Genomic DNA, 27,872 nt, shown 5'->3' with positions numbered 1-27,872 from the left:
TTTTAAATAATGTTTAATGTGTAATTTTACTGTTTTAAATTGTACTGTTGTACATCGCCCAGAGTGGCCGGGTGACCAGCCAGATGGGCGATTATTTTTTTTAAAATAATAAATAAATAAATAAATAAATAAAAACTGTTTAGGAGTATAGAAGATAAGATAGGCCAGTCAAGGTCCTAGAAAAGAACACCACAACCAGGAACCCCTGCTGTGGCTGCTCCGTGCTCACTACGGCAAACACAACAGCACTGAGAAGCAGCCGCCTCTGCCACTTGCTTGCCTTCCTTCTCCCTTTCTTAGAGTAGATGGCTGCAGTGGCTGATCCAAGGCTTGACGTGGCTGAGCCAAGGCTTGACCTCCAAGGCTTGACTTGAACTGTGCCTACCTCGAACATGTTAATTTTACCTCAATCCAGATCAGTCCCAAATTAGCTTATTTAAGATCTTTTCCATTCAATCATATTCCCAGTGATAGCACTGCAAGTACAATGAGGCCTTGAACATCTTAATAATGCCAACTCTCCCCCCTGCCTCCCTCCTCATGCTCTCCCTTTGCCAAACATACTTACTCTGTTGAGGGGGCAAGGGGTCCCCAAGGTTAATACTTGGTCCCTGTACTGAGCACCTTAAGAACTGGACCCCAAAATGAATGGTTCATTTAAAGCAGAAATAGGCAAAATTAAAGTTTTACATAATTATTTAGTTCAAGGGTGGGCAGCTATGTTTGTATGTTCTCCTAGAACTTGCATTACCTCTCCTGTTGATCTGAACAACTCCTTCTTACATGCAACAAACGTCTTCCATTCAAAATAGTGCACACATTCAGTTGAAGTCACAAATTCTGGGGAACCCTAATTTAAAAAGTGGTGAGATAAAACATTTGTCATTTCACACTTTGAAACGGAAAACAAAGCTTAATTTCATCAAACACTTTAAAAGAAACCAATCATCCAAAGCTAGAACAAAAGTGCTCTAGCAGGTAATTTATTGTTGATCTTTTTTTTAGACATAAGCTTATTTCATAATCAGATGCATAATGAAACTGGAATGTGGAGACAGATACACACAGGCCAACAACTAAGTTACCCGGGAAAATAAGACAACGTAATCATTTGGGAATTTGAGTACGGAGCGAATATTGATTGCTCAATAAAAATCATGCACCAATTTAAAAATCATGCACCAATTTATCCCCAATATTGTTGTAGTACTACTACTACTAGTAGTAGTAACAACAACGACAATGACAACGACAACGACTGGACCATCATTTTAAGCTGCTCTAGCAGCCAATCTTGGTTAAAAAGAGAGGTGTAACTATAACCACTAAAATAAAATACAAGTCACATTTAGCCAGATGAGAGAGTTTAGCTTTACATGATATTGTTCAATTAAAAATGGGAATATTCCAGTTGGTATGGACATGTTTGGGCAATAGGCTTTTTACCTGATCTCATGTGATGTAGAAGAGCTAACACCATATACATATAGAATTATAGATGAATGTTCTCTATAGATAGATCTTTAGAATAATCCTTTATTTTCTATTGTTTTAAAAGCTTTTATCTTTTCGATCTAACTTTTTTGTATTTCTCAATAAGATTGTATTTGCCTATTTAGGTTGGTACTTATCAATGACATTTTTCAATATTTTAATAGGTTCTTTAAAAACATGGGGGGGAAATTGGGAACCCATGGGAAACATTTCAGCAACAGATAATTAAGCGGGACAACCATATACGATGGAAGGGCACAGATACATTGCAAGAGCAAAGCAGATAGAATTCCACAAAAATGCAGTTTGATGCTTGGCACTCGGCATTTCCCCTTTAGCCGCATTATTTACTAACATTCAGTTTCAGAAAGCAAGAGAACTGGGAAATTATGCTGTTTGGTTTGCAGAGGACTTGGTAAAATGTAAAGACTTTATTTCCCGGGGAGTTCTCTGTTCAAATGCTCAGTTAGCACATAAGAATGCAAGTTTGTATCTCCCCTTTTTCCAGTATTTACAGATTATGAGTTATATTCAGGAAGTATCTAAGGGTATCTGGAAACTTACAGGAAAAAGAAATTTTTAAAAAGAATGGGTTTGATTTATTGCAATCACGCCAACATTCTTGTATAATTTTTGAAACAAGAAAAATACTTCGCAATGCCATACTTACTAGACTCTTCCCACAATAGAAATTGATGTTGCTTTGTAACGTATGCTGAGCACCTTGATGTGAACAAGACTGGCTAGTGTTGAACTCCAAGAGCAATTTAGAACTTTTCTTCAATGAAGAGTCACCTGAATGGCAAAAAATAAACTTTATATATTTATAACCTTGCCTTTTAGAACAGTATCTTCACAAGGAAGCTTCTAGCGATAAAATACAAAATGCAAATTAAGAATTAAAATACACCCAAAATCCCCAACAATACAAAGCCAGCATAACAAAAATCAAAAGAACACTAAGCATACCATGAATAGTTTATGTACCAAGGCATAACACTCTGAAAACAAGTCCCCAGCCCTCTCCATGTGCTGGTCAGTACAAATGCACAGGTATCAAAATGGAGAAATAACTCCCAGAGACAGATGTTGTTGAAAGGAAAGTTGTAACCCCACCCTTAACATATACACCCTAACAGACTTCGTATATACCCAGATTAGGCAGAATAGCAACTGCCTATTCAGATAACTGTGTCAACATTTGAGAAAAATTCTTTTCCTGGAATTTGCATCCTTTGTCCATTCACATTTTACAGAGCATCCAGATGGTGCTTCTGCATTGTTCACTCCCAGTGTTTTCTGTATTTTATTCCTGTATTTTTTCAGACCCAATTTGTGGTGTTTCTTTAATATATATCTATATGTATATGGTCTGAAAAAATGGAGGGGAACACAGAAAATCCCGGGAGTGAACAATTTGAAAACATCATCTGGATGCTCTCTAAAATGTGAGTTGATATGAGAATGAAGACACAAGACACAACCACAGCTCCAGCCTGTCCAGAGTGGTCAGACAAACTGCTCTTAAGGCTTTTCAGGGTTCTTCTGCCTTTAATACACACCTCTTAGCAGGTTCATCTGGTTTTATGGCTTCCTATTGATCCCAGCTGGGGAATTCAATGAGCAATGACTTCTCGAACAGTCTCTCTGTGGGTTGCCCCAGGTCAGCTTTCACCCTGGGGGGGTTTGCACTGTCATTTTCAGGCATGGTGGCTTAAATACCTCCGTCACCTAACCCCCGCTCCTAGGTTGTTGTATGGGTTTTTGCCAGGGTTAACAAACCACCCAGAACCCATGGGTTGTTTTAGGGTTGTGGGTGGTTTGTTAACCATGCCAACAACCCACCCTCGCCAGGTTTGGACAACATGACAACCTACAAGCAGGGGCTGGGTTATGGAATGGGCACCTGAGGGCACTCGGCACATGCCGCAAACCATGGTGGCTTATTTAAGCCTCCATGGCTGAAAATGACCAAGCAAACCTGGTCACTGATTTCCTCTCGATTTAAAATTACTTGTTTAAAATGACATTATAGAGCTAGTAAAGAACAGAAAACAGACCATCCCACCCACATTAGGAAGAGCAGTGACCTGGGGCAACTCAGAGAAGGGGAAACTGCTCACTAATTCCTCCAGCCAGGATCAGTCAGAAGCCATAAAATGGGCTGAGCCTGCAAGCCATAAATACATTGCCAAGGAGCCTTGCTGAATGGAGCTTACTTGTGACCAGACATTATAGAAGGATCTTGGCCATGTGGAAGGGCATTGCTAATTAATACAGTGCTATATGAAATGCTTTGTGTAAGCCTTGTTTTAAATTCTACTTCCAGCTAACAACAGAAAAGCAATGCCCCAGTCGTACTCAAGGGCAGTGCTCCTAGTATAGAAGCAGCCATAATGCAATAACTTTGAACGAGCTAAGCAGATCGGGGCAGTGCTTGGATGGGAGACCACCTGGGAACCCCGTCTATGCCACCTTGCGTTCCACAATGAGAGTGGGAGGAGAAGAGGCAGGAGGACGAGGAAGATAGTGAACAGCACACTAGTTCTTGACAATGTGAACCAAAATTGCACTATTCCTATCCATTTCTCAGAGCCCTTGATTTTGAGTTTTAATCACACTTATAGTCATTTAGACCTAACAGGCTAATAAATCATCAGTATGCTAGCTAGCCATCCCTACAACCAGAGGGCTGGAAGATTAGTCAGCTTATTTGTCTGAACATGCCAGTTTGGAAGTTAAGTGGCAACACCCTCACATAGAACCAACTGTTAAAGCAGGGATGGGTAGAAGTTAGATCTGGATATACTGGTAGATCTCTGGGTGATTTGTAGTAGATTAGCAAGACACTGTCTACTTGGGCTTCCAAAAGGCTTTTGACAAAATCCCTCGCCAAAGACTCCTGAGCAAACTTAGCAGTCATGGAATAAGAGGAGAGGTCCTCTGATAGATGAGTAATTGGTTAAAGAACAGAGAGTAGGAATAAGTGGCAATTTCTCCCAATGGAGGGAAGTAAATAGTGGGGTCCCACAGGGACCTGTATTGGGACCAATGCTTTTCAACCTATTCACAGAATCATAGAAGAGTAGGGTTGAAAAGGGCCTATAAGACCGAGTCCAATCCCCCGCTCAATGCAGGAATCTAAGTCAAAGCATCCCTGACAGATGGCTGTCCAGACTCATCTTGAATGCCTTCACAAATGAGCTGGAATGAAGAGTGAGCAGTGAGGTGGCCAAGTTTGCCAATGACACTGAATTATTTAGGGTGGTTAAAACAAAAAGGGATTGTAAGGAGCTCCATCCAAAAGGATCTCTCCAAACTGGAAGAAGGGGCATCTAAATGGCAAATGCAGTTCAATGTAAGCAACTGTAATGTGATGCATGTTGGGGCAAACAATCCCAACTTCAAGTATAACCTGATGGGATCTGATCTAGTGGTGACTGACTAAGAGAGAATTCCTGGAGGAAAAGGCTATCAATGGGCACTAGTCCTGATGGCTATGTGTTGCCTCCAGTACCAGTATGCCTATGTACACATTGCTGGGGAACATGGGTGGGAGGGTGCTGTTGTGCTTGTGTCCTGCTTGTGGGCTCCTGGTCAACAGCTGGTTGGCCACTGTGTGAACAGAATGCTGGACTAGATGGACCCTTGGTCTGATCCTGCAGGGCTCTTATGCTCTTAATTTATGACTCCCAGTTAACAATGGTAGCAACAAAATCTCTCTCTCTCTCTCTCACACACACACACACACACACTCACACACACACACACACACACACAGAGAGAGCCTAAATCAGGAGTGGGGAACCTCAGGCCTGAGATACATGCTCCCTTCCCCTGCCCCCCCGCTGCCCCCCCCCACAACAGATTGTTTGGTGGTTTCTTGGCTTCTGTGCAGTTTCTCCCCCATTCTAAAAGGTTGAAATGCTTCTCCTAAGGCTTAGTCACTGGCAGTAAAAGCGTTATGGTGAAATATGCTGGCATTTTGGGGGCTAACCTCTTCTGCCTTTGGCTCTGCCTTCTTTGCTTTCGGCCCTGCCCATCACTAGAACGCGGTCCACGAGAGCTTCTCAGAAATTGAATTTGGCCCTCAAATTTCAAGAGGTCCCCCACCCCTGCCCTAGATTATATTGCTGAAATGAAGAAAGCTTGGCGTAACTAGGACTTGATTTATGAGTGGAAGGACTGTGAGCTCCATTTGCTCTAGTACTCAAAATAAGTTCCTGGGCTCCAAGTTCTTTAATTTTAAGTGCATGTCTTTTGCACCAGGCTCCAGTTTCTGGATCTCTGGATTCTGGTAAAAAAACAGTTAAACCAGCGCTGGAAATTTGGGGAGGGTGGATGGGATTGGTTAGAATAGACTTCCTCAACCTGGTGTCCTCCAAAAGGTGTTGAACTCCCAACACCTCTGGAGGCACCAGACTGGGGAAGGCTGGGCTCTGAAGAGATGAGACTTCTGGCAGAACTGACCGACTGCTCTTTTGTTTCTACAATCCTCAGGGTAAGAACCAGCAATATGCATCTAACAATAAGCATAAGAAATGAGCTACATTGAAATTATCTTGGACATTTCTCACTGGGGGTGGGGGGAGGAGGGGAGAGAAGAGAGCAAATCATATGAGGGAGGGAGGGGCCAGATTCTTGTCTACTCTGTTTTTGCTCTTCACAATAGCCCAAATTTTATAAATGTTACAAAACTGCCTGAAGTTTGGCATGGAGCATCTAGATATCAAATAGACTGAAAAATATTGGTCAGCTCCCTTGAGATATGGCCAATACAACCAGGTTTAAACATTCCCCTTTTGCGCATTTTTCTGCTGTTTGCAACTGCTTTTGCAAATGCCGAATAATTTTATTTATTACAACATTTATTTTATTATTATATTTCTATCCCACTTTTCCCTCTTGCAAAGAACCCAAGGTGGCTTACATGATCCTTCTCCTCTCAATTTTATCCTCGCAACAACCCTGTGAGATAGTTTAGGCTACGAGTCAGTGACAGGCCAAAAGTCACCCAGTGAAATTCATGGCCAAGTGGGACTAGGACCCAGACCTTCTGAGTCCCAGTCCAACACTTTAACCACTACACCACACTAGCTCTCAATATACCCCTTTTTATACCTTTAAATGTATCCAAAATTTTGAGTACCAGAAGTTTTGATAAAAATCTGTTGTGTATGTATCAAGTTATAAGGATTTAAAACCTCAAAAGTCAGTACTAAAGGAGATTTTTATTTGACAGGCTCCATTTATTAACCTTCTTTAATCTCATTACATGAGAATAAAGATACGATTCAGCACATACACTCCTATCTTTATCCTTCAGCTTTCTCAAGGTAGTTATTGCAGCCATTCGAAGCTTCCCACCCAAAGTTAGCCAGCATCTTGTGCCATTGTGTAAGTTGACAGGGTACTGAGGTGTCAATGGCCACATTCGCATGACACAACAACCCACCCTGCGAATAAGCTACACAGTGTGGGTTGTTTTTGGAACAACCCACAGTCCACCCGACAGACCATCAGGCTCACCATGGGTTGTTCTCCCCCTTGGTCCTCCACCCAGTATCCCAGTGTCCTGCGCGGCAGAACCTGTCTTGTCTGCCCATCCCGTCCCCATTCCTGCTCCGATTGCAACCTCTTATTGTTACCTGGCTTTAAAAAAAAAAAAAGTCTAGCCCCAGACATTTGTGCAAATGTGTTCGTAATTTGTTTTTCATTTTATGTTTTGTTGTTTTTTCACTGTTGCGCAGCTGTCAGAGATGTGTAGCCTTACCTTGGCAATATCCTTGCATGTCTGAGGTGTCAAAGGGAATGAGTGCAGTATGAAACATATAAGGAAACTAACATGATGAGGCTGCATAGAGGCTAATTTATGCACCATTTGCGACAGTTCAGGAAAAGGGGCCAAGAGTGCCCACTTAGCAAGGTGATCCTCGGGGTTTTAAGTGTTGAGCTGACACTGTGGGTGCCCTGCTTCCATTCCACACTTCGCCAAGTCTCCAGCAAGCTCCTTCAGAGAGATCTAGGGTCCACTCCCTTTTTGCGGCTTCTATTCACAGTAACTGTGGCAGTAACTGCTCTGCATGTCAGGTACCAAAAAAGGACGGTTGGCGAACAAGTGACAGGCCCTCCAAAGTGCCGTCTGGGCATTGTTGGAGGGTCTGTCCCTGGCAAGGGAGGCGTGAGGCAGCTTGGGCGGATGCAGTCAAGAAGAACACAAAGTTGCTGCTGTTCAGCCATATATCAGTCAACTTGACCACATTCTTAGACTGGTCATTTCTTCCATGACACTGGAGATGCCTTTTTGTATGTAGCAGCCTAACTTTAATTTCATTGCGGTGTTAGCAAAGCAAATATTGGGGGACAAGGGGAGGTATGGTACTTGGCCTTACAACAATCCAGGTGCTCCATTCCCCATCCTGGCCCCACTGGCACACACCATGTAGTAGCTGTTTTTTTAATCAGTTGAGAGACTTGGGAGTGTGCCATCTTCAAATACTTGAGTACAAGACAGAGATTTCATCTTTTTCTTTTTAACACTTTCACCCTCCTGTGACTGGTGGGATTAGTATGGAGCCAATGAAGATGCTGGTGTCTGTTGCTAGGATCACTGCCGCAGCCTGGATGTTGGCACACTCAGAGTGAAAACTGATCCAAATTTTGGCTGGCTTTGCCCATGCAAAGTTCCACAAGCAACAGCACTGCTTAAAAAGAATCGAACTCCTTTTTTTTTTTTTTTCTGTAGCCAGGGGCAAGAGATGGAGAAAGTTTGTGGCTATGAGGGTTAATGGCACTTTCCTCCAGAAAATGAGATGACTCCAGAACTCAGCTTATATTAAAAACAATGATGTCTACCACAGCTGCCAAAGATAGCCTTGAAATTACCTCGAAGTGAATGTACCCTTGAGTCTGCAACATTATGTATGTTATGGATTTGTGAAGCACTTTTTATACATGAAGTGTAAGTCCAAATATTGGACGATGACAATGTAACTGAAGTAGTTATCATTACTTGAAATTACATAACAAACAACTTGCTATATATTCTTAAGACTTCACTGCCTGCCATCATTACAGGTCAGAAATAGTAAAGGTGCTTGTTTTGTTTTCCTTACAGTCACCACAAGAGGCTTGCCACTTGTTTAATTTTATAGCAAGAAACCGATAATAAAATAGTGAAATTCCCAAACCCTGAAGCATGTTCACAGATGGCCTGAGAGCTGATCCCAGGCATTCTATCCACAAAACATGTGGATTTTAGACTTTCCATATTCAGAAAATCCCTGGGTGTCTGCAGGGGATTCTGGGAAGTGTCCTAGGGCATACACTCCGTTCACACGGGGTACTGCCAAGGCCTGTTGGGACTCTACTATCACCCTGTAGGAACAGAAAGTACACTCTAGAACAAGAGTGGTCACACTTCAGGCTTGCAGGACCTACTTTTTTTCTTTCTTTTCTTTTTTTTACTATGCAGGGGAACTGAAAAATCCGTTTCAATTCATACAAAATTTTCATTTTCTGAAGTTGATGAAGCTCAAGGCTATTCAGCATCAGAAGCTATAGCCCTTTCAGGCACCAGTTAGATAAATCAATTTCAGTTATGCTCATATTTCAAGACATTTTACCGAGCTGGAAGGGGATAGAATTAAATATGGATTCATGATACCCAATTTTATCTACGGTTACTATAAACATTTGCAGCCTCTTTCTATGCATGTTTACTCAGAAGCAAGTCACAACGAGCTCTCCCTCAGGTTCATTCATAAATGTGCACAGAATTGCAACCTTACTTAGAGGCAATGTGATAAGGTGAAACCTGGAATCAGTGTAAAGGATGGGATGAAACAAGTCATGATCTGTTTATTTAATGTGGCTTGATTAGCTGTTGAATACAAGTACTGATTATTAATCCATGTTCCCTCATTGAGGCTTGGCCTGTTACTGATTCTGGTTCTGGCTCAGCTCATAAGTGGTTTTGTAGCATACTCTTATTTGTGACTGAAGCTGGTGTTTTATACTGAAATGTTTCACATTTTAAAGCTATAAAAATTTAAAGTTAATTTTTAAAAAATTGAATCTCTAAAATTTATAAATTGGATGCACTACTGGTGGCCATTTCTTTTGTCTTTGAAGAACCTTACTTACTACTTCAAGCTAATACTTTTTTATTAGGAAGATAAGAGGTTGAAGTGTTCAAAGTAACTAAATAATAGCTACATAAAATTTCTTTACAACATTATAGGAATATTTGCAAAACACACAATGTCCGCGCCCCCACCCCCACCCCCAGTTCTTCCCAAGCTGTCCAATTCTGCCACTGGGTGGAGGTGGGGAAATCCTCTGAACCAGCTGGATCCAAAGTTGCACGACAGAAAACTCTGAGAACCAGATGACCCCGCAGGCGGAAGGGGCGCAATTTCTTCTGATTTCCGCCTCCCCACTGTGCCCTCAAAATATGCTCTGGAGGGCTGGGGGACCCTCAAGAACAGTGTGTGAGGTGGTGCTGGGGACTGCAGGGGGAAGAAGAGATCAGGAAAATCACCACCCCCTTCCTCCAGCAGGGAGTCTCTTCCAGCCCAAGGTCTACAAACACTTTAATCTCTGACAATGAAATCCCAGATTTCTGGAAGTTTTACATCTTGTCAGGAGCGCCGTGGCGGCCTCTTTCAGTAGACTCCATTAACCAACTCAAGACACAGACGAAAGGATTATTTTCAGAGCTTTAATCCTTTTACAACTTAATGACTCTTTCAGATGCTAATCACCAGCAACTAAAGCAAGGAACAGCAGAGTGGCCTAAGCTTCGAATAGGCAGTTGATCCCCATTTGAAAGAGAGTCACTTGAAGACCCAGAACTTATGGGCTAGGGAGAGATCCTCCCTCTTTCCCTTGGGTCCATGGGAGGCGGCCATTGCTTGCACACCAAACAGGCGCTACGCTAATTCCAACCAGTGATTCATCCAACCCGGCATTTCTCATGAGGTACTCTGCATATAAATTAAATAAGCAGGGCGACAATATACAGCCTCGTCGTACTCCTATCCCAATTTTGAACCAATCGGTTGTTCCATGTCCGGTTCTTACTGTTGCTTCTTGGCCCTCGTACAGGTTTCTCAGGAGACAGGTAAGGTGGTCTGGTACTCCCATCTCTTTCAGAATTTGCCACAGTTTGTTGTGATCCACACAATCAAAGGCTTTAGCGTAGTCAATGAAGCAGAAAGAGACGTTTTTCTGGAATTTTCTTGCTTTCTCTATGATCCAGCGAATGTTGGCCATTCGATCTCTAGTTCCTCTGCCTCTTCGAAACCCAGCTTGTACTTCCGGTAGTTCTCAGTTCACATGCTGCTGAAGCCTAAGCTTGTAGGATTTTGAGAATAAGCTTGCTGGCATGTGAAATGAGCGCAATTGTATGGTAGTTTGAACACTCTTTGGCATTGCCCTTCTTTGGAATTGGAATGTAAACTGACCTTTTCCATTCTTGTGGCCACTGTTGAGTGTTCCAAATGTGTTGGCATATTGAGTGCAGCACTTTAACAGCATCATCTTTTAGGATTTTAAATAGCTCAGCTGGAAGACTGTCATCTCCGCTAGCTTTGTTGTTACTAATGCTTCCTAAGGCCCACTTGACTTCACTCTCTAGGATGTCCGGCTCAAGTTCAGTGACTGCACTATCATGGCTATCAGGGACATTCAGATCTTTCCTGTATAGTTCGTCCGTGTATTCTTTCCACCTCTTCTTAATCTCATCTGCTTCTGTTAGGTCCCTGCCTTCTTTGTCCTTTATCATGCCCGTCTTTGCACAAAACGTTCCCTTGAGATCTCCGATTCTTGAAGAGATCTCTAGTCTTTCCCATTCTGTTGTTTTCCTCGATTTCTTTGCATTGTTCATTTAAGAAGGCCTTCTTGTGTCTCCTTGCTATTCTCTGGAAATCTGCATTCAGTTGGATATATCTTCCCCTTTCTCCCTTCCTTTTTGCTTCCCTTCTTTCCTCAGCTACTTGTAAAGCCTCATCAGACAGCCACTTTGCTTTCTTGCAGTGCTTTTTCTTTGGGATTTAGTTGCTGCCTCCTGAACAATGTTACGGACCTCCGTCCATAGTTCCTCAGGCACTCTATCAGGTCTAATCCCTTAAATCTATTCCTCACCTCCACTGTATATTCAGAAGGGATATGATTTAGGTCATACCTGAATAGTTTAGTGGTTTTCCCTACGTTCTTCAATTTAAGCCGAAATTTTGCAAGAAGCAGCTCATGATCTGAGCCACAGTCAGCTCCAGGTCTTGTTTTTACTGACTGTATAGAGCTTCTCCATCTTTGGCTGCAAAGGACATAATCAATCTGATTTCGATATTGACCATCTGGTGATGTCCATGTGTAGAGTCGCCTCTTGTGCTGTTGGAAAAGAGTGTTTGCTATGATTAGCCTTTGTCCTGCTTCATTTTGTACACCAAGGCCATGCTTGCCTGCTATCCCAGTTATTTCTTGACTTCCTACTTTAGCATTCTAATCCCCTATGATGAAGAGGACATCTTTTTTTGGTGTTAGTTCTAGAAGGTGTTGTAGGTCTTCACAGAACCGATCAACCTCAGCTTCTTCAGCATCAGTGGTTGGGGCATAGACTTGAATTACTGTGATGTTGAATGGTTTGCCTTGGATTCGTACTGAGATCATTCTGTCGTTTTTGAGATTGTACCCCAGTACTGCTTTTCCCACCCTTTTGTTGACTATGAGTGCTACTCCATTTCTTCTAAGGGATTCTTGCCCACAGTAGTAGATATGATGGTCACCTGAATTAAATTCGCCCATGCTTGTCCATTTTAGTTCGCTGATTCCCAAGATGTCGATGTTCAGTCTTGCCATCTCATGTTTGACCACCTCCAGCTTACCTTGATTCATTGATCTAACATTCCAGGTTCTAAACAATATTGTTCTTTACAGCATCGGATTTTCTTTTCACCACCAGACACATCCACAGCTGAGTGTCCTTTCGGCTTTGGCCCAGCTGCTTCACTCTTTCTGGCGCTACTTGGAAATACCCTCTGCTCTTCCCCAGTAGTATATTGGACACCTTCCGACCTGAGGGGCTCATCTTCTGGCGTCACATCTTTTAGCCTTGTGATACGTTCCATGGGGTTTTCTTGGCAAGAATACTGGAGTGAGTTGCCATTTCCTTCTCCAGTGGCCCACATTTTGTCAGAACTCTCCGCCATGACCTGTCCGTCTTGGGTGGCCCTGCACGGCATAGTTTATGGCTTCACTGAGTTATGCAAGCCCCTTCGCCACAACAAGGCAGTGATCCATGAAGGGGGTTCTGTCCAAGGCAGCTCCTTAAATCCTAACTGAAGTGCTTTGCGAATTAGCTTCAGCAACTGTAAATTTTAAATAAAAGCATTTCCCCAAGTCTGTTGCTGACCATGTCAGGGTTCATACAGACCAAAATAAAACCAAAAAGGAACATCCCTTCGGCACACTTGAGATAACTTGTCGGCTTTCTACACAAGACCCTTTGCTCAGGCATCAATATATGCCAAATCTCAGGATGAAGGGAGAGAACACTTTACTGCAATTTAGAAAAAATCTGCACCCTAGAAAGCCAGATTCTGCAAGTATACTACAAGCAGGTGCTTACAAGTTACTCATCTGCAATTTTATGTAATGGATGCAGAAGCATTCGCAGCTTAATCAAGACAGATGGTAGTCACAGGCTATTGGAACTAGGGTGTATGAGAAGAGACAAGGAGCCAATATGCCAGAACCGTTTCAATCTGTCCTCAGGAAATATTCCCAGGTTCCATTTTACAGCCACTTCTAGCATAGCCTTCTCCCTGGTATGGTGCAAGGTAAACTTAAGGAAAAGTAGAGATGGAAAATGTGGAGATTGAAGGGGCAACAGTAGCAAGGAGAGTGGGAATAGTAACCAGGGGAAAGTAGACAAGTTCAGATTTGTATACTATAGCTTTTAATGTTAACATTTTATATTGTAGTTTATGGTTTTATTTGTTGTGAACTACCCAGAGCGCTTTGGCTATTGGACGGTATAGAAATGTAATAAATAAATAGTACTACGAGAAAAGTTCCCTAACAGGCTTGGAGAACAAGAGGCTGCAGGAGCTTTTTTTGAAGACAAGACAGAAGCCCCCCCACACACACACACAAACACACACCTAGAACAACCTGCCATAGAAAAAGGCCCCAATCACTTGACAACTTAAGGCATGACAACAGGATTCCTGAGGAGTGGGTGCTGTTGGAAGTTAGCCAGCAAGCATGACAAAGATCCAGGAAATCACTTCAACTCAACACAAATCCTATACCATTCAAAGCTTTACATATTACCCAACTATATTCATTCTAGGTATTGGAACAAGTAAAGAAAGATACAGACTGATACAGACCCACTTTACACCACATCCTTTGCAGCAAGAGAGGTAAAAGTCCTATGTACTGAAAAGTGGTGTTCAATTGGGACAACATTTTGCTTCTTAAATCTGGCAGTCTTGATTCTACACCACAATTTAGCTGCACCAATACAGTGAGGAGTTTGGACAGCAAGAGCGGCATGCCATGCAAGACAGGAGCAGCAAAGCTGCATGGCTCCAGCCTACTAGCTTTTAAAAGTCCCATTCCTTTGGCACAATGCTGTGCTTGCTCTTAGGGAATGAGGCTTCTCCAACAGCAGCCTCACCCTTTCAGCACCCTGGAAAATCCCTGTGCAAAAATAATTATCTCCCATGCAGAAGGTTGGACTACATTCTAGCACAGGAGCAAGAAGAAGAGTTCTCCCCTTGTGCTGGAACCCCACTCTCAGTTCCAAAGCACTTTCAGGAAATTATCTGATTAGTGCTAATGGATTATGGGATTCAAATGCAGAAACAGGACCCCTGGCTCTTCCACAACATTCTTACTTGGTTGAACTAAACAGTCAAGTGTTGCTTGTTTCATGGTTCTCAACACAGGTATTTCTTGCTCTTTGGCAGGCTGGCTTGCTTTCACCCAAGGCCCACTTTAGTAAAAGGCAAAAATATGTCTTTCCATTTGTGCTTTCAGCTACTTCTTGCTTACTTAGGATTTAGCTGTTTTAGAGTATGGATTGCATAAGGCCACCTAATGGGTTCATTGCAGAGATTAGAAATCATTGAGCTTCTAGGCTGTGTTGGCCATACCATGTCCATTTTCTCCCACTGATTCCAGAGTGAAGACAAGGTTTTTAATGAAGGAATAATGGGGGCTAACCAAACCCTCATTCCCAGTGGACGCTAGATCACAGGAGCTGAGAAATGTGAAGAAAAGCTAGCTAGTTCCTGGTATCACACATACACATAATGAGCCATGAATGAGAGGCCACAATGACAATGTTTGGACGTAACGGTGGTGTTGGGCAGCAATTCATGGGCTAACTAATCCCTATGAATTATAGGAATGTGCACTGTGAACAAGCTGCTTCCAGTTTCCATCAATAATCTATGAATGCCGCACTCATAGGTTGTCACCATGATGTCCAAACCCAGGCACTTGGAGTTGTTTGTGGGTTAAACAACCCTACGTTAACCCATGGTTTGTTCTTGGGTTCACTTGGGGTTGTTTAACCCACAAACAACCCTAAGTGCCTGGGTTCAGACATCATGGTAACAACTTACGAACGCAGCATTCATCGGCTGTTGCTGGAAATTGGAAGCCGCTCATGCACAGCACACATTGCCACAATTAGTGTGTTAATTAACCTATGAATCGCTGCTGATCACCATAATCACATCTCAACAGCAAGCATTACCAGGTCTTTAGGCCATTATACGCCCTTGGTAGTACTCCTTTGCATACTCCCACCCCAAATCTCCAATGTATGTGCCTTGAAGTCGACCATCACATGTATAACATGGGAATGTGATAGATCACCACAAGGACAGGAAGTCTTCGACACAAAAGAGAGAAACACTAACACATACACAAACAGAGAAGCTGACAGATGGCATTTTGTATTCTGAACTCCATAGAGTAAACAAACCTTTGGACTTACCTACTGAGAAATGGGATTTATTTTTTAGGTCATATGCACAAACAGTACTGGATCCTCCGCAACCTTCGGCATTACCACAGAGACTGATTTTATAGCGTACTTTGCCAGGATCAACAGCTTCCCATGTAAAACTGAAAAGGGGGTGGGGGGAGAAAAGGAACAGTTGATGGGTGTTGCCAACAAAACTTAATACTCATTTCAGCCCAGGTTACTCAAGAGGTTACTAAAGCCGGCAACTTTTTCATTCACACTTGACTGCTGAAGAGCCTTTAACTGCACTGTTAGGAAGAAAAGTCTAAGGATCAATGCAGGGTGGTGTTACTCTTATATCACTGACCACCTTTTTAAGAAACACATTGCAGGTTATATTTTGAGGCAGTTTAACCAAGATAAGAATTTATTTTCAGTAATCACAGGCAACCCATCTAGCGCTGGGGAAAGTCACCTCAAATACACTGCATAAAACAAAATGTGTGTTCATTATTTTCACCTGGTGAAATGAGCATTTAACACTCAGGAACATAGGAAGCTGCCTTATACAGAGTCAGATCATTGGTCCATCTACCTCAGTATGGTCTACAAGAGGGGCAGGCAGAAGGTAGATCAGGATCTACTGGTAGATCTCCAGATCATCTGCAGTAGATCAACAAGCCTTTCCAATTCACAATGGTTTAACGGTAACAAAAACAAACATCTTTCTTCCCCTCTTCTATCTGACTGCTAAACATCAAGCAAACTTGGGGAGAAGCAGGAATAGATTTTTGTGTGAAAGGATTTGTATTTGAGCTCCAATTCCAGTACAGAAAACAAATTCGTTGGCTGAGCATATGCTCAGAGGCACCTAGTTCCTTAATTCTATGTCTATCTTTTTGAGACACTGTTTTGCACCTGGCCCCCTATATATTATATATCAGAGGCAGTATGCCTCTGTACACCAGTTGCTGGGGAACACAAGCAGGAGGGTGCTATTACGTTCATGTCTTGCTTGTGGGCCACAGTGGGAACAAAATGCTGGACTAAATAGGCCTTTGGCCTGATCCAGCATGGCTCTTCTGCGGAGGATACTTTCCCACCTGTGATTAATTCTTTCAGCAGTAAGTATTTCTATTGTGCTACTGATGCTACTAGGTATACACATCTAGTGGAAATACCAGATGGTAGCAAGCTGGAGAAAAAGGTTCAACAAATTTTAGAAGCAGGCAAAAGAAGCTTTGGTCTTCATCAGGCCCCCTCTCTGGGAGACCAAGGTTGCTGAGTGCATGTACTGGAGGTTGGGCCCGAAGGGCAGTCTGGGGATTCTGCTCGTGTACCGTCCACCTTGCTGCAGGACTGACTCCATGGCCGAGGTGCTTGACGTGGTCTCTGATGTGCATGTGCAGTCTCCTAACTTGTTGGGGGACTTAACATATATTCAGGGGCCTTCCTCACAGGGGCACTTTGGGACTTCATGGGGACCATGGCTTCCTGGGAGCTGCACCATATTCCAACTGGGCCCACCCATGTAGCCGGTCATGCACTAGACCTTGTGTTTGTTTCTGGAGAAGCAGGGAGTGATCTGGAAGTCAGGGGTATATCCACCACCCCCTTGTCATGGTCAGATCACTATCTGGTGACGTTGGACTTCTCGGTTCCAAAACCCCTCCGCAAGGGTGGAAGACCGATTAAAATGATCCACCCCAGGCATCTTATGGATCCGAATGGATTCCTGAATGCGCTTGGGGATTCTCTGGAGCATGCAAACGGCCACTTGGTCGAGAACCTGGGGGGGGGGTGGAATGCTGCAATCACTGGGGCACTAGATTGGGTGGCTCCGAAACGCCCTCTCCCCCTGAAAAGGGTTTGAACTGCACCAAGGTTCAATCCGTGGTTACGAGCCCTGAAACAGGAGGTGAGACGGCTAGAGCGCCGGTGGCGGACGTCTCGCTCCAAAGACGATTGGACACGGGCTAGAGCTGCATCTTCAGCCTATCACGTGGCGATGAAGGCAGCAAAAAAGGAACACTACGCTGCCTCTATCGCGTCTGCAGAGTGCTGACCCAGGAGGCTGTTCCAAGTGGTCTGGAGCCTGGTTGGTCCAGTTGCTCCAGAACCGCTGGAGCATTCTAAGGCCTCCTGTGAGGCCTTGGCAAGGCACTTCATGGATAAAATTGATTGGATCAGAAGTGTTATTCCATGCGCCGTAGATACAGTTAGCGAGCGAGAGGCGGTCTGTGGCAAACCGGTCTTGTGGGATCGGTTCCAGCTTCTTCCTTCTGATGAAGTAGACAAGGTGCTTTCATCTGTAAGGCCGACCACCTGCTTACTTGATCCTTGCCCATCTTGGCTCATTATGAGCTGCAGAGAGAGGCTGGGTGAGGGGGTCAGGGTGGTGGTGAACGCCTCCCTTGAGGAGGGAGTGATGCTATCAGCCCTCAAGGAGGCAGTGATAAGACCGCTCTTTAAAAAGCCCTCCTTGGATCATGAAGTTCTGAACAACTTTCGCCCAGGCTCGAATCTGCCATTTTTGGGCAAGGTGGTGGCAATGCAGTTGAAGGCACACTTGGAAGAAGCCGATTATCTAGATCCATTTCAGTCAGGCTTCAGGCCTGGGCATGGGACAGAAATGGCCTTGGTCGCCTTGGTGGACGATATGAGGGTGGCTCTGGATAGGGGCGAATATTCCTTCCTTGTTCTTGACCTCTCAGCGGCTTTTGATACCGTTGACCATGGTATCCTCCTGGACTGCCTGGAGGGGTTGGGCATTGGAGACACTGTATTACGGTGGTTCCAGTCCTTCCTCTCTGGCAGGTACCAGAGGGTAGCACTGGGAGAGGAGGTTTCGGACCCGTGGCTGCTCACGTGTGGGGTGCCACAGGGTTCCATCCTCTCCCTGATGCTATTTAACATCTATGCAAAGCTGCTGGGGGCTATCATCAGGAGGTTTGGGGTGCGGTGTCATCAGTATGCGGATGACACGCAGCTCTACCTCTCGTTCAAATCTTCACCAAGGTTGGCTGTAGAATCCCTGTCCAAATGTCTGGAGGCGGTGAGTGGCTGGATGGGGAGGAACAAGCTGAAGCTGAACCCTGACAAGACTGAGGTACTTTTGGTGGGACACAAGAGGAGGTTGGGGGATCTTGACCTGGTGTTGAATGGGGCAGTTACCCTTGAAAGACCAGGTCCGCAGCCCAGGGGTCATTTTAGACTCCCAGCTGTCCATGGAGGCTCAGATGTCAGCTGTGAGCCGGACAGCGCTGTACCAACACCATCCGATATGGCGGCTGCGCCCCTACCTTCCCGATCACCTGCTCCCATCGGTAGTACATGCCCTGGTCTCCTCTCGTTAGACTACTGTAATGCACTCTATGTGGGGTTACCCTTTAAGATGGTTTGGAAGCTGCAGCTAGTACAGAACGCGGCGGCTCGCCTGATTAAAGGCAGCCACTGGCGAGATAACATCACTCCAGTGCTGAAGGAGTTGCACTGGCTACCAGTTTTCCAGGGCAAATTCGAGGTGTTGGTTTTTACCTTTAAAACCCTATATGGTTCCGGCCCAGCCTATCTCAAGGAGCGCCTCCAGCAACACCAGACAGGCCGCTCAACAAGATCAGCCTCGGATGGCCTTCTCTCTGTCCCATCAGCCAGGACAGCTAGGCTGGTGAGGACGAGGGAGAGGGCCTTCTCTGTGGTGGCCCCCACTCTGTGGAACTCCCTCCCTGGGGAACTCCGCCATGCCCCCTCTTTAATGAGCTTCCGCCATGCATTAAAAACATGGTTGTTCAGGCAGGCATTTGGGGTAGGCTAGGGTAATTTTAGAAATGTGATGTTTTTAATGTTGAATTTTATTGTATAAACTGTTTTTATTGTTGTACGTCGCCCAGAGTGGCTGGGTGACCGCCCAAATGGGCAATTAATAAATTTAATTAATAAATAAATAAAATAAAAAGCAAGCTACTGAGAAGTGAAGGCATTTTGCATGCTTCTGTTTCAAAATATTTATTTCTTAAATAGCCTTGAGTTTCTTTAACAATGCTCTTTCAATACATTCACACTTGGAAGTGTATGACTCTCCCCCAATGTTACCATCCTTAGAAGAGTCTTAAAATCTCACGTTTAGGTCCTTGGTAATGGTGCCATAATGACATGGGAGTTGCTTTTGTATAAGAAGTCCCTCGGAACTGAGGCAATGTTTAATGGCCCAACCATGGGGCTGGAGGCCTGATCACATGAGCCTCAATCATACTTTGACCTGGTTTGCATGTAATGGCAACCCATTGTTGTCATGCACGAACAGGAGAGAGAAGGGACATGACATCTCAGCAGAAGCCCATTGTGGGTTGCCGCGTAAAAGCAAAAGAGGGGGGCATGCTGCAGGCAGTGTGTCTGCGCTCTCCTGCCCGTGCATGACAACCTACTCACACCTGTTTGTCCCCAATAACCCATTGGTTTTTAAACTAATGGGTTGCTGTTACATGCAAACACCCCCAATCAGTCATTGATTCAAACAAGTCTTATAACCAAATGGAAAAGCCAAATACTTAAAAAAAAAACACTGTGTGCTTACAGCTTTCCTCTTTTTTCAGATCCAAACAATATAGTTGCCAGTCAAGTGGAATGTATCTGTTACATAGAAGATACAAGGGCAAGCAAAAGAAAGCAAGGGCTGTGCAATGCTACAACTAAACAACTGTCATGGCCTGTCTCTCACTGAGGTGGTCATCCTGCATCTGGGGTGCACTACTTCTACAGCTGGGCAAGGCATCTGACCAGCTAAAAAAATCTGTCTTGGACCGGGGTGTGTGTGTGTCCCCAGTGTTGCATTGTGCTTCCCAAACTCAGCACAAGGTCACAATCCCCTGAATCCCCCTTCCCAAGCTTGGAACTGGAGAGGGGGACTAGGGATTGGTGGGGATGAGGGGTGCCCTCTGACCACCTCTAAAGCACCACGCAAATGCCGAGACAATCGCCCATCGCTCCAGTGCCAAGCTCAAGAGAACAGCTGGGGCTTGTACTCCTCGTCTTCACTTCTGGGGAATTTAGAGCAAGAGCACCTAAGAAACACAGTGGAACAGTGAAGATGATACCCTGACCCCTCTCCAGCTCCAAGGTCAGGAAGGCAGCTGGGGCTTATCATGTTCATCAGTGAAGGGTGGACACTCACAGAGGCAAGTGCGGCGAATGGAGTTGTGACTCCTGGCTACTGTGAAACATTGTTTTAAAAATCATAACAAATTGGAATTTTAAAATAACGTTAGGTGAAGGATTCAGTGAGCACTTCTCTTTGGCTTTTATTCTTAAACACGCCAGCCTACATTTACATTTTCTAAAAAAAAAAAAAGATGTTAAAAAACAGAAGTAAAACTAACAGCAATTCCTAAACACAAAAAGTCAGATTTTAAATGCAGTTGTGCAAAGCAGGCAGCGGGCCCATTCTTCAAGCATCAATAGCTTCATGGTCAAAAAGGCAGTCAATTGATAATAATTCATGGTTCAAGTGACAAAAGAGCATGCCAACCCTAACTAGTTCAGATTACAAGTGGACAGCTCACATGACTGAATGCTCCTCCACAAAAAGAACTCCCTCCACATAGTAAACTAGGCATCAGGTAGAAGAAAATGAAATTCTTGAATCAGAATAAATCGCATAATTTGACAAACTGCGTTTACTATTAGGTGTGGGGAGAGGAAAGGAGAGATTATTTTAGTGCGTAAGAGACCAGGGGTAATCAATCTGGTGCCCTTTAGATGATTGGGGGTATAATTCTCACAATCCATGACCACTGTCCATGCTGGTTGAGGCAGATGGGGGTTGTAGTCTGAAACATCTGGAGGGCACCAGCTTGCCTACCCTTGCAGTGGACAGAGCAAGACGAATAAATGGGACACTGGAGATCAGCCACATGTATAGAGATAACAAAATATGTCTGAAGGCCATAGGACAGAAATGTAAATGAAGTTTGAAATTCTGTACTAGGCACTGGCACAAACATAATGGTATCTGCTCTTAATAATGACCAATACTCATGTCTACATCAATATTAACCATCATTAATGTGCTCTTATAACCTAGGATTTGAAACTAGACTAGAAGCAAACCTTAGTAAGGTTTAAAAGCTTCTTTATCCTATACATGGGCTCAAATGCATGTAGCCTCCGCACCGCAGCACTATACTTCCATGGTGCTGCCAACATGGAGGCTATACACGTTTGGACTAAGGTACATGGTGAGAAGCTTTTGAAGCGTTACCATTTCCACATGGGGTGACACTATGGAGAAGAGCTGCTGGCACCACTCACACAGACGGGGTAACATTTGGAATATTCTTAATTCAACCACTAACCTTTGAGGGTGAAATATGTACTCCATGAATCTATTGATCCATCTTCTACTAATGGGGAGGTGGTGCATAAGCCCTCCCCACAACATCCTCATAGAATCATAGAATAGTAGGGTTGGAAGGGGCCTATAAGACCATCAAGTCCAACCCCCTGCTCAATGCAGGACATCTTCTCAATCTAAGATGCCCTTTAGAACAAATTGGTGTGCCCTCCAAACGTTTTGGGCTACAACTTCCAGTCTTGATCAGCCATGCTGGCAGGGCTGGTGGGAGTTGAAGTCCAAAGCATTTGGAGTACACCAGGTTAGGGAAGGATGCTAAAAACACTACAGCAGTGCTGTAGGAACCATTTTTCTATGAGTTCATGTGCTGTAAAGGCCAATCATGCAGTGGGCCAGAACACTCGCATCCTTACCACTAATTCAGCCATCACCTTCGATTCTGAAGACAACAGCATAGGAAGGATACATATGGTTGATCTAACTCATATGGTGCACCAAGAATAACTTGACCCAATGGATTTCAAGTCATGCAACTCTCCTTCAGGAACAACTGTCTGAGGGATAACTAAAGCAGTCTTAGTATACTGACATGTGGCAGCAGGCCTTTACAGCAGAGATGAACCCAAGAGTGCTGTGCTGACTCCACTGCTACAACAACCCAAGCTCATGGAGTGCAACCCATGCCAAACACAAACCCTCCTTTATTTAGGAAGCATGACAGCTTTTTAAAGGGACACATTTAGAACGTTAAGCCCTAATCTCATTCAGTTCAATGGCACTTTACAATAGACTTAAAACTATGAAAAGCATCTCTTACTACTAGATGACTTATTGGTTTACTTAGAAATGTTTCCAAATTGCATCCGCTCTGATTTGACATTTCACCTACAATTGGTTTAAGTAGTAGATGAGGACTGCTTACAGCTATGAATAAGTGAACAGTTAGCAATATTCTGAACAGTTATAAATTATGAGAAACAAACTTATTTAATAAAGTGTTTTAAAGCTTAAATTTGTAGTTTATTTCCTTCAATGCAAGATCTGAACAATCTAAACATGTCAAGGTTATGCACAGCAAAGACTGCACTTCAGGGAGAGCAAATTTAGAATGCTGGCAGGAAAGCAAGAGAAAACAGGATATATCATAACAGGATATCATATACAACCTTCTTTATTGTGACACAGTGAACTGCAGCCAAGATTTAGCAGTCTTGAAAGAACATGAAACTAAGTTGATACACACAATAGATGAGATAAGAGGGTGGAGTTCAAACACTGGTATAGTCAATAGTTCTTAATGCAGAATCATTCTGTACTCTCCAAGTTTCAACAATTTCTTTTTTGTGACATCGCTGCATGTTGGAAGTGTGTTCCTTGTGCAATACCCACAACTTAATTTCTGATTAAAAGAGTCAACACATGCTAAATCATGTAACACAAATAGTTTTATCCCTAAAAACAAATAGCATTGATAAAAAAAGGTGCAGCACACATCAGATTGTCAACATCAGCATTAATCTGGGCTCATTAATTTCATAAACCTAGCTAAAATCTAGCTTTTATTAAGCCTATGCTCTATATTAGTGGCGGTTCTAAGTTTGCAGGCATTTAAGTGAACACATGCCATCTGTATGGCAACCTTAATATACCCATTATGTTCTACTTTACATGAATTACTCTAAGCTGGAACAGCACAAGAGCCAAATAGTTTAAAAGATTACCTGCAACATAAAGCACAGCTAAATTTACATTGCAATACTGCACTGCTTCCCTAATACAAGGGATAATTTAACTCCTTGGAAGAATAAAACACCCTTTTGATAAAAGATCTCCAAGTACAGCACACCTTCTTCACATAATGAGCCACTGTTTAAAGTTGTGCTTATTCAACCTGGAATTTATTTTTGCACGTGACATCAAGAGTGCCTTTCTCACATGGTCATGAACAAGACACATTCAGATTTTTTAAATAAGTTGTTGTTATTAGTCCTACAAGCCAAGATAGCTGGTTCTCTCTCCTGCACTCATATTTCCAAAGCTTCTAACTGAGAAACATCTGCCAAACTGAAAAAAGCCGGTGTGGTGTAGCGGTTAGAGTGTTGGACTAGGACTTGAAAGATCCGAGTTCTAGTCTCCATTTTGCTATGAAGCTCACTGGGTGACTTTGGATAGTCACCAACTCTCAGCCTAACCTCCCACACAGGGTTGTCATGAGGACAAAATGGAGGAGGAGGAGGAGAGGATCCCGTAAGCTGCCTGGGGCTTCTTGGAAGGAAAAAAGGCTGGATTTAAATGTAAGAGATAAGAGATTCTAGTGCAGTATAGTGGCTAAGAGTCAATGCTGAGAACCAACAAAGTTCCCAATTCAAATCTCACCTCTCCCATGAGCTCAACAGGTGATCTTAACACAAGCATTATTATCTCCGGCCCAGCATTCTCTTCTGTGGCATGGGGATAATAATACTGTTACAGCTGCTGACATGGGATCATTTAAAGGAGGATGAGGAACTAGTGGCCCTCCAGATGTTGTTGGACTACCATCATTGCTAATCATTGGCCACTTGGACGGGGCTGCTTGGAGTTGGCATCCAACAACATCTGGCAAGGCAGGAGGTTCTAGCAAAGTACCATCTCACTGAAAGTGTGGTAGATACTGGTTTGCTTTCTTCATGTGCCCTGAGGGGCAGGCAATGGCTCAGTGGTAGAGCACTTGCTTTGCATGAAGAAGGTCCCAAGTTCAATCCCTGACATCTCCAGGTAGGGCTGGAAAAACTCCTGCATGAAGCCTAGGAGAGCTGCTGCCCGTCCAATACTCGGCTCTAGTGGACCACTAGTATGACTCAGCATGACTCCTATGTTTCTAGGAGGTCCTTTGACAAGCAGTGGGAATCACTACAAGAGCGAAGTCTTTCTATGCAGCCTCTAGACAAAGTAAAATGCAGCCCAAAAGAAATGTGGGATTTAATGGTGATGGCATTTCTAGAATTAAGCATGGTGATAACCTCCCAACAGCAAGGCAAGGGATGTTTGGGATGCCTAAAGTCATGCAAAACCTGTTTTGTATTGTCCCGAGAGCAAATGTTAATGAAGATGTGGAAGGTAAAATAGGGCCTGTTTCCCTGCCCTCCTTTTCCTGGAAGGCTGCTGTGACGGGACAAAATTGAGTTCTCTGAATCCTCCCTCTCTCCATGTGAGTGGAACTTTGTTCATCTAAGAAAATAGGCTAGGGCTGCAATCCTATGCACATTTCGACAGAAAAAAGTCCTACAACTCCCAGCATTCCCCAGCCAGCCATGTTAGCTGGGAAATGCCGAGAGTTACAGAACGTTTTTCTGTCAAAATGTGGATAGGATTGCACCCATCAGGCTGCAATCCTATGCATGCTTAACTGAGAATAACTCCTCTTGAAGTCTTCTGGAACTTACTTCCAAGTACCATGTACAGGATTGTGCTTAAATAATGGGAGACTGGGGGAGACGTGGCCTTTGCATGAAGCATAACTGGTGGCTGAGCCTCCTTCCCATAGAAAGTCAAACCCACTGAACTTCTGGACCATGTATTGCCACCCAAAAGGAGCAGACAAATGGCATTAAACAGCTTCTCTATATTCAACTGCAAAAAAAGTTACTTTCCCTCACTATTTAACCTGCCATCTGCTTAAGCTGGAAATGGAACAGGTTTTTCCTGCTACTCAGATTTCCTGCCACACACATATTATGTTAAGCTTACACAATTATTTTGATCGCATAGGAGCCAACCTACTAAAGAAATTATAGAAATGTAATAATAGTAGTTACACCTCCTTACATGGAGGAAGGCCTAAGCCAAGCAATTAAGCTAACTTTGCAATAACATTCTTCTACAGAAAATTTTATTCAAATACGTTTTGGCAAAGTGTAACAGATTGCAGTTTTTTTAAAGAAAGACTTGATTACCATCTAGAGAAAAACTGCCTAGGAATGAACACTATTTTAATAGATGATAGAAAGTCATGGAAGCAGGTCACTGCCCCACATGTGAAGGCATTAAAGACATTGCTTTAGCATTTGCTTAATACAGCAGTTGATAGCTAAGCAAAACAACTTGCTGAAAAAGAGAGAGTTCCTCCTTCCACCAAACCACTTTGCAAGCTGCAAAGGAACACACTTTCTGCACTGGTCACCTGATAAACACCGGTATTTGTCTGATAAACACCACTGGGCCGGCAGCTTTAAAGAGCTCCCCTGCTCCCCGCAGAACAGGCCTGGTTTGCAATCTAAAGGGAAAGCAGCTTTTGCCACACATCCATGCCCTACACGTCAGACCAGCATTCATCACAATGGAAAGAGGTGGGGAACTAATTAAAGCAGTATTCCCCAACGTGGTGCCCTCGGGACGTGTTGGACTACAACCGCCATCATTCCCAGCCAGCCGCTGGCCACGCTGACTGGGGATGATGGGAGCGGCAGTTCAACATATCCGTTGGAAGGCTGGGACATAAGACTACCTTGAAACCAAAACGTGAGGCGCCTTTCAAGTGTCTTTTCAACGCGAGTCAGGACGTCCAGGCAGCGTCCACTGCTCGACGCCGCCAGGCGCTGGACAGCAAACACAACCACGCAGAAGTAACTCTGCCTCTGGCCGCAGAGTGCATGTTTCTACCAGCCGCCCTTCGCGGCCGCGCCCGCAGCCCGGCCCGCTTTTCTTCCTTCGGGTTGCTGACAAGACGCAGGCGCCGCGCTAAGCCGGAAGGCGAGCCGAAGCGGGGCTAGCACTCACCGGCACAGGTCCTGGTAACTGAAGTCGCCCTGGGCCGCCGCTCCGGCGCTGCCTCCCTGCTGCCCGGGGAGCAGGAGGAGCAGGAGGAGGAGGCGGCGGCACAGAGGCGAGAGAGGCCGGAGCGGGGCAGCCCCCCCAACTGGGGCGGAGGCGGCGCGTCTCATGGCCGCAGGAGAGGAGCGGAGAGCTGCGGAAGGGCTACTCCGCGGACATGACCGAGCAGAAGATGAGGAAGGCGACAACTCGCCCGCGCGGCGTCATGTGACTCCCTCCCCCCTCCAGCCCCGCTCATGTGACTGACCCCGCGCCCGTCACGTGGCAGCAATCATGTGAAGCGGGGCGTGAGGCGGGGCTGGCCGATGACGGCGGCGGGGCTGGCAGGCTGCTGCTCTAGCGCCCGCCTCCGGCCGAGGTGGGGTGACCGGGCGTGGAGAGCGCATTAGCGGTGCTTGAAGGAGGCCCCGCTCACACGTGCGTGTACGCCGCCTGATTGGACATCAGATGACTCGGCATTTGCCTCGGCGCGCAGCTGAATGCGTGAAAGGATTTCGGGGGGCGGGGGGAATGCTGCGTCCCAAGTGCAACGTTGAGTGTTAGATCTGCGAAAGCTCATTCACACGTGCTAGTCATCCCTCCCTTGATGTTGCAGTGACGATCACGCACGTGTGAATCAACCACCAGAGCTTAATTTCGTTAAAAACAAACACAATTTCAATCTGGGTCGGAAGCCATGGCTCTTAGGAATGTTGCTCCTCTGATGGAAGGCCCATTTCAGTTGTCTTTTCTGCAGAGTAGCCAGAACGCTAGTCACACATAGTATAGGCTATAGGTTATTCATAGGAAGGAATAACTTTGTGCATGCTTAGAGGCATTTTCTTCAACGTATTCCAGGACTTTCTGAAAGTAGAATCTGGGGCTTACTGAATTCTGGAAGCAACTTATTTGTGAGTTTTAAGAGCTGTGTAAATCAGTTTTGTTCTTTTGTTATACTTCAAAATAGCACAGAGTTCTAAAATGACATTTGCCTCCCGGGTGTGTTTTCAAAATGAATTTCATTTTGAGCTATGCTCATCCAATACATTTTGCCTTATCTGTTAGTACTAGTTATTCATATCAGACACCCTACCCAGTTATATCTATGTTTATTCAGCACTAAGCCCCACAGAGTTTAATGGACCTGCTTTCAACTAAGTGCATAGAATCAATTTGCAAAGTGCTTTATACTTGATTGTGTTCAGTCTTGCAAGAAGCTTGTGAAATATTGCCATCAGAATCAGTTTGTCTAAG

General features: G+C 44.4%; 1 protein-coding gene across 3 annotated transcripts in view; it reads right to left on the bottom strand.

The window, feature by feature from the left end:
• Window positions 1–26,880, bottom strand: part of IGF2R (insulin like growth factor 2 receptor) — a 99,903-nt gene extending 73,023 nt beyond the window's left edge. For all 3 annotated transcript variants that reach the window (XM_084827951.1, XM_084827953.1, XM_084827952.1), the window contains exons 1-4: window positions 26,586–26,880; window positions 15,509–15,639; window positions 2,165–2,289; window positions 752–850 (exon numbers count right to left, since the gene is read on the bottom strand). In XM_084827951.1, the coding sequence (XP_084684077.1) occupies window positions 752–850; window positions 2,165–2,289; window positions 15,509–15,639; window positions 26,586–26,749 (519 nt within the window). In that variant the 5' untranslated portion in view covers window positions 26,750–26,880. The remainder of the gene's footprint in view (window positions 1–751; window positions 851–2,164; window positions 2,290–15,508; window positions 15,640–26,585) is intronic.
• Window positions 26,881–27,872: the final 992 nt, after the last annotated feature.

This window comes from Heloderma suspectum, chromosome 1 (assembly GCF_057233095.1).
Source record: "Heloderma suspectum isolate Gila_16-S chromosome 1, 16-S_ref, whole genome shotgun sequence".
NCBI classification, from domain to species: Eukaryota; Metazoa; Chordata; class Lepidosauria; order Squamata; family Helodermatidae; genus Heloderma; species Heloderma suspectum.
Note: the sequence above shows the minus strand (reverse complement) of the source record. Positions and strands in the feature narration are given on the sequence as shown.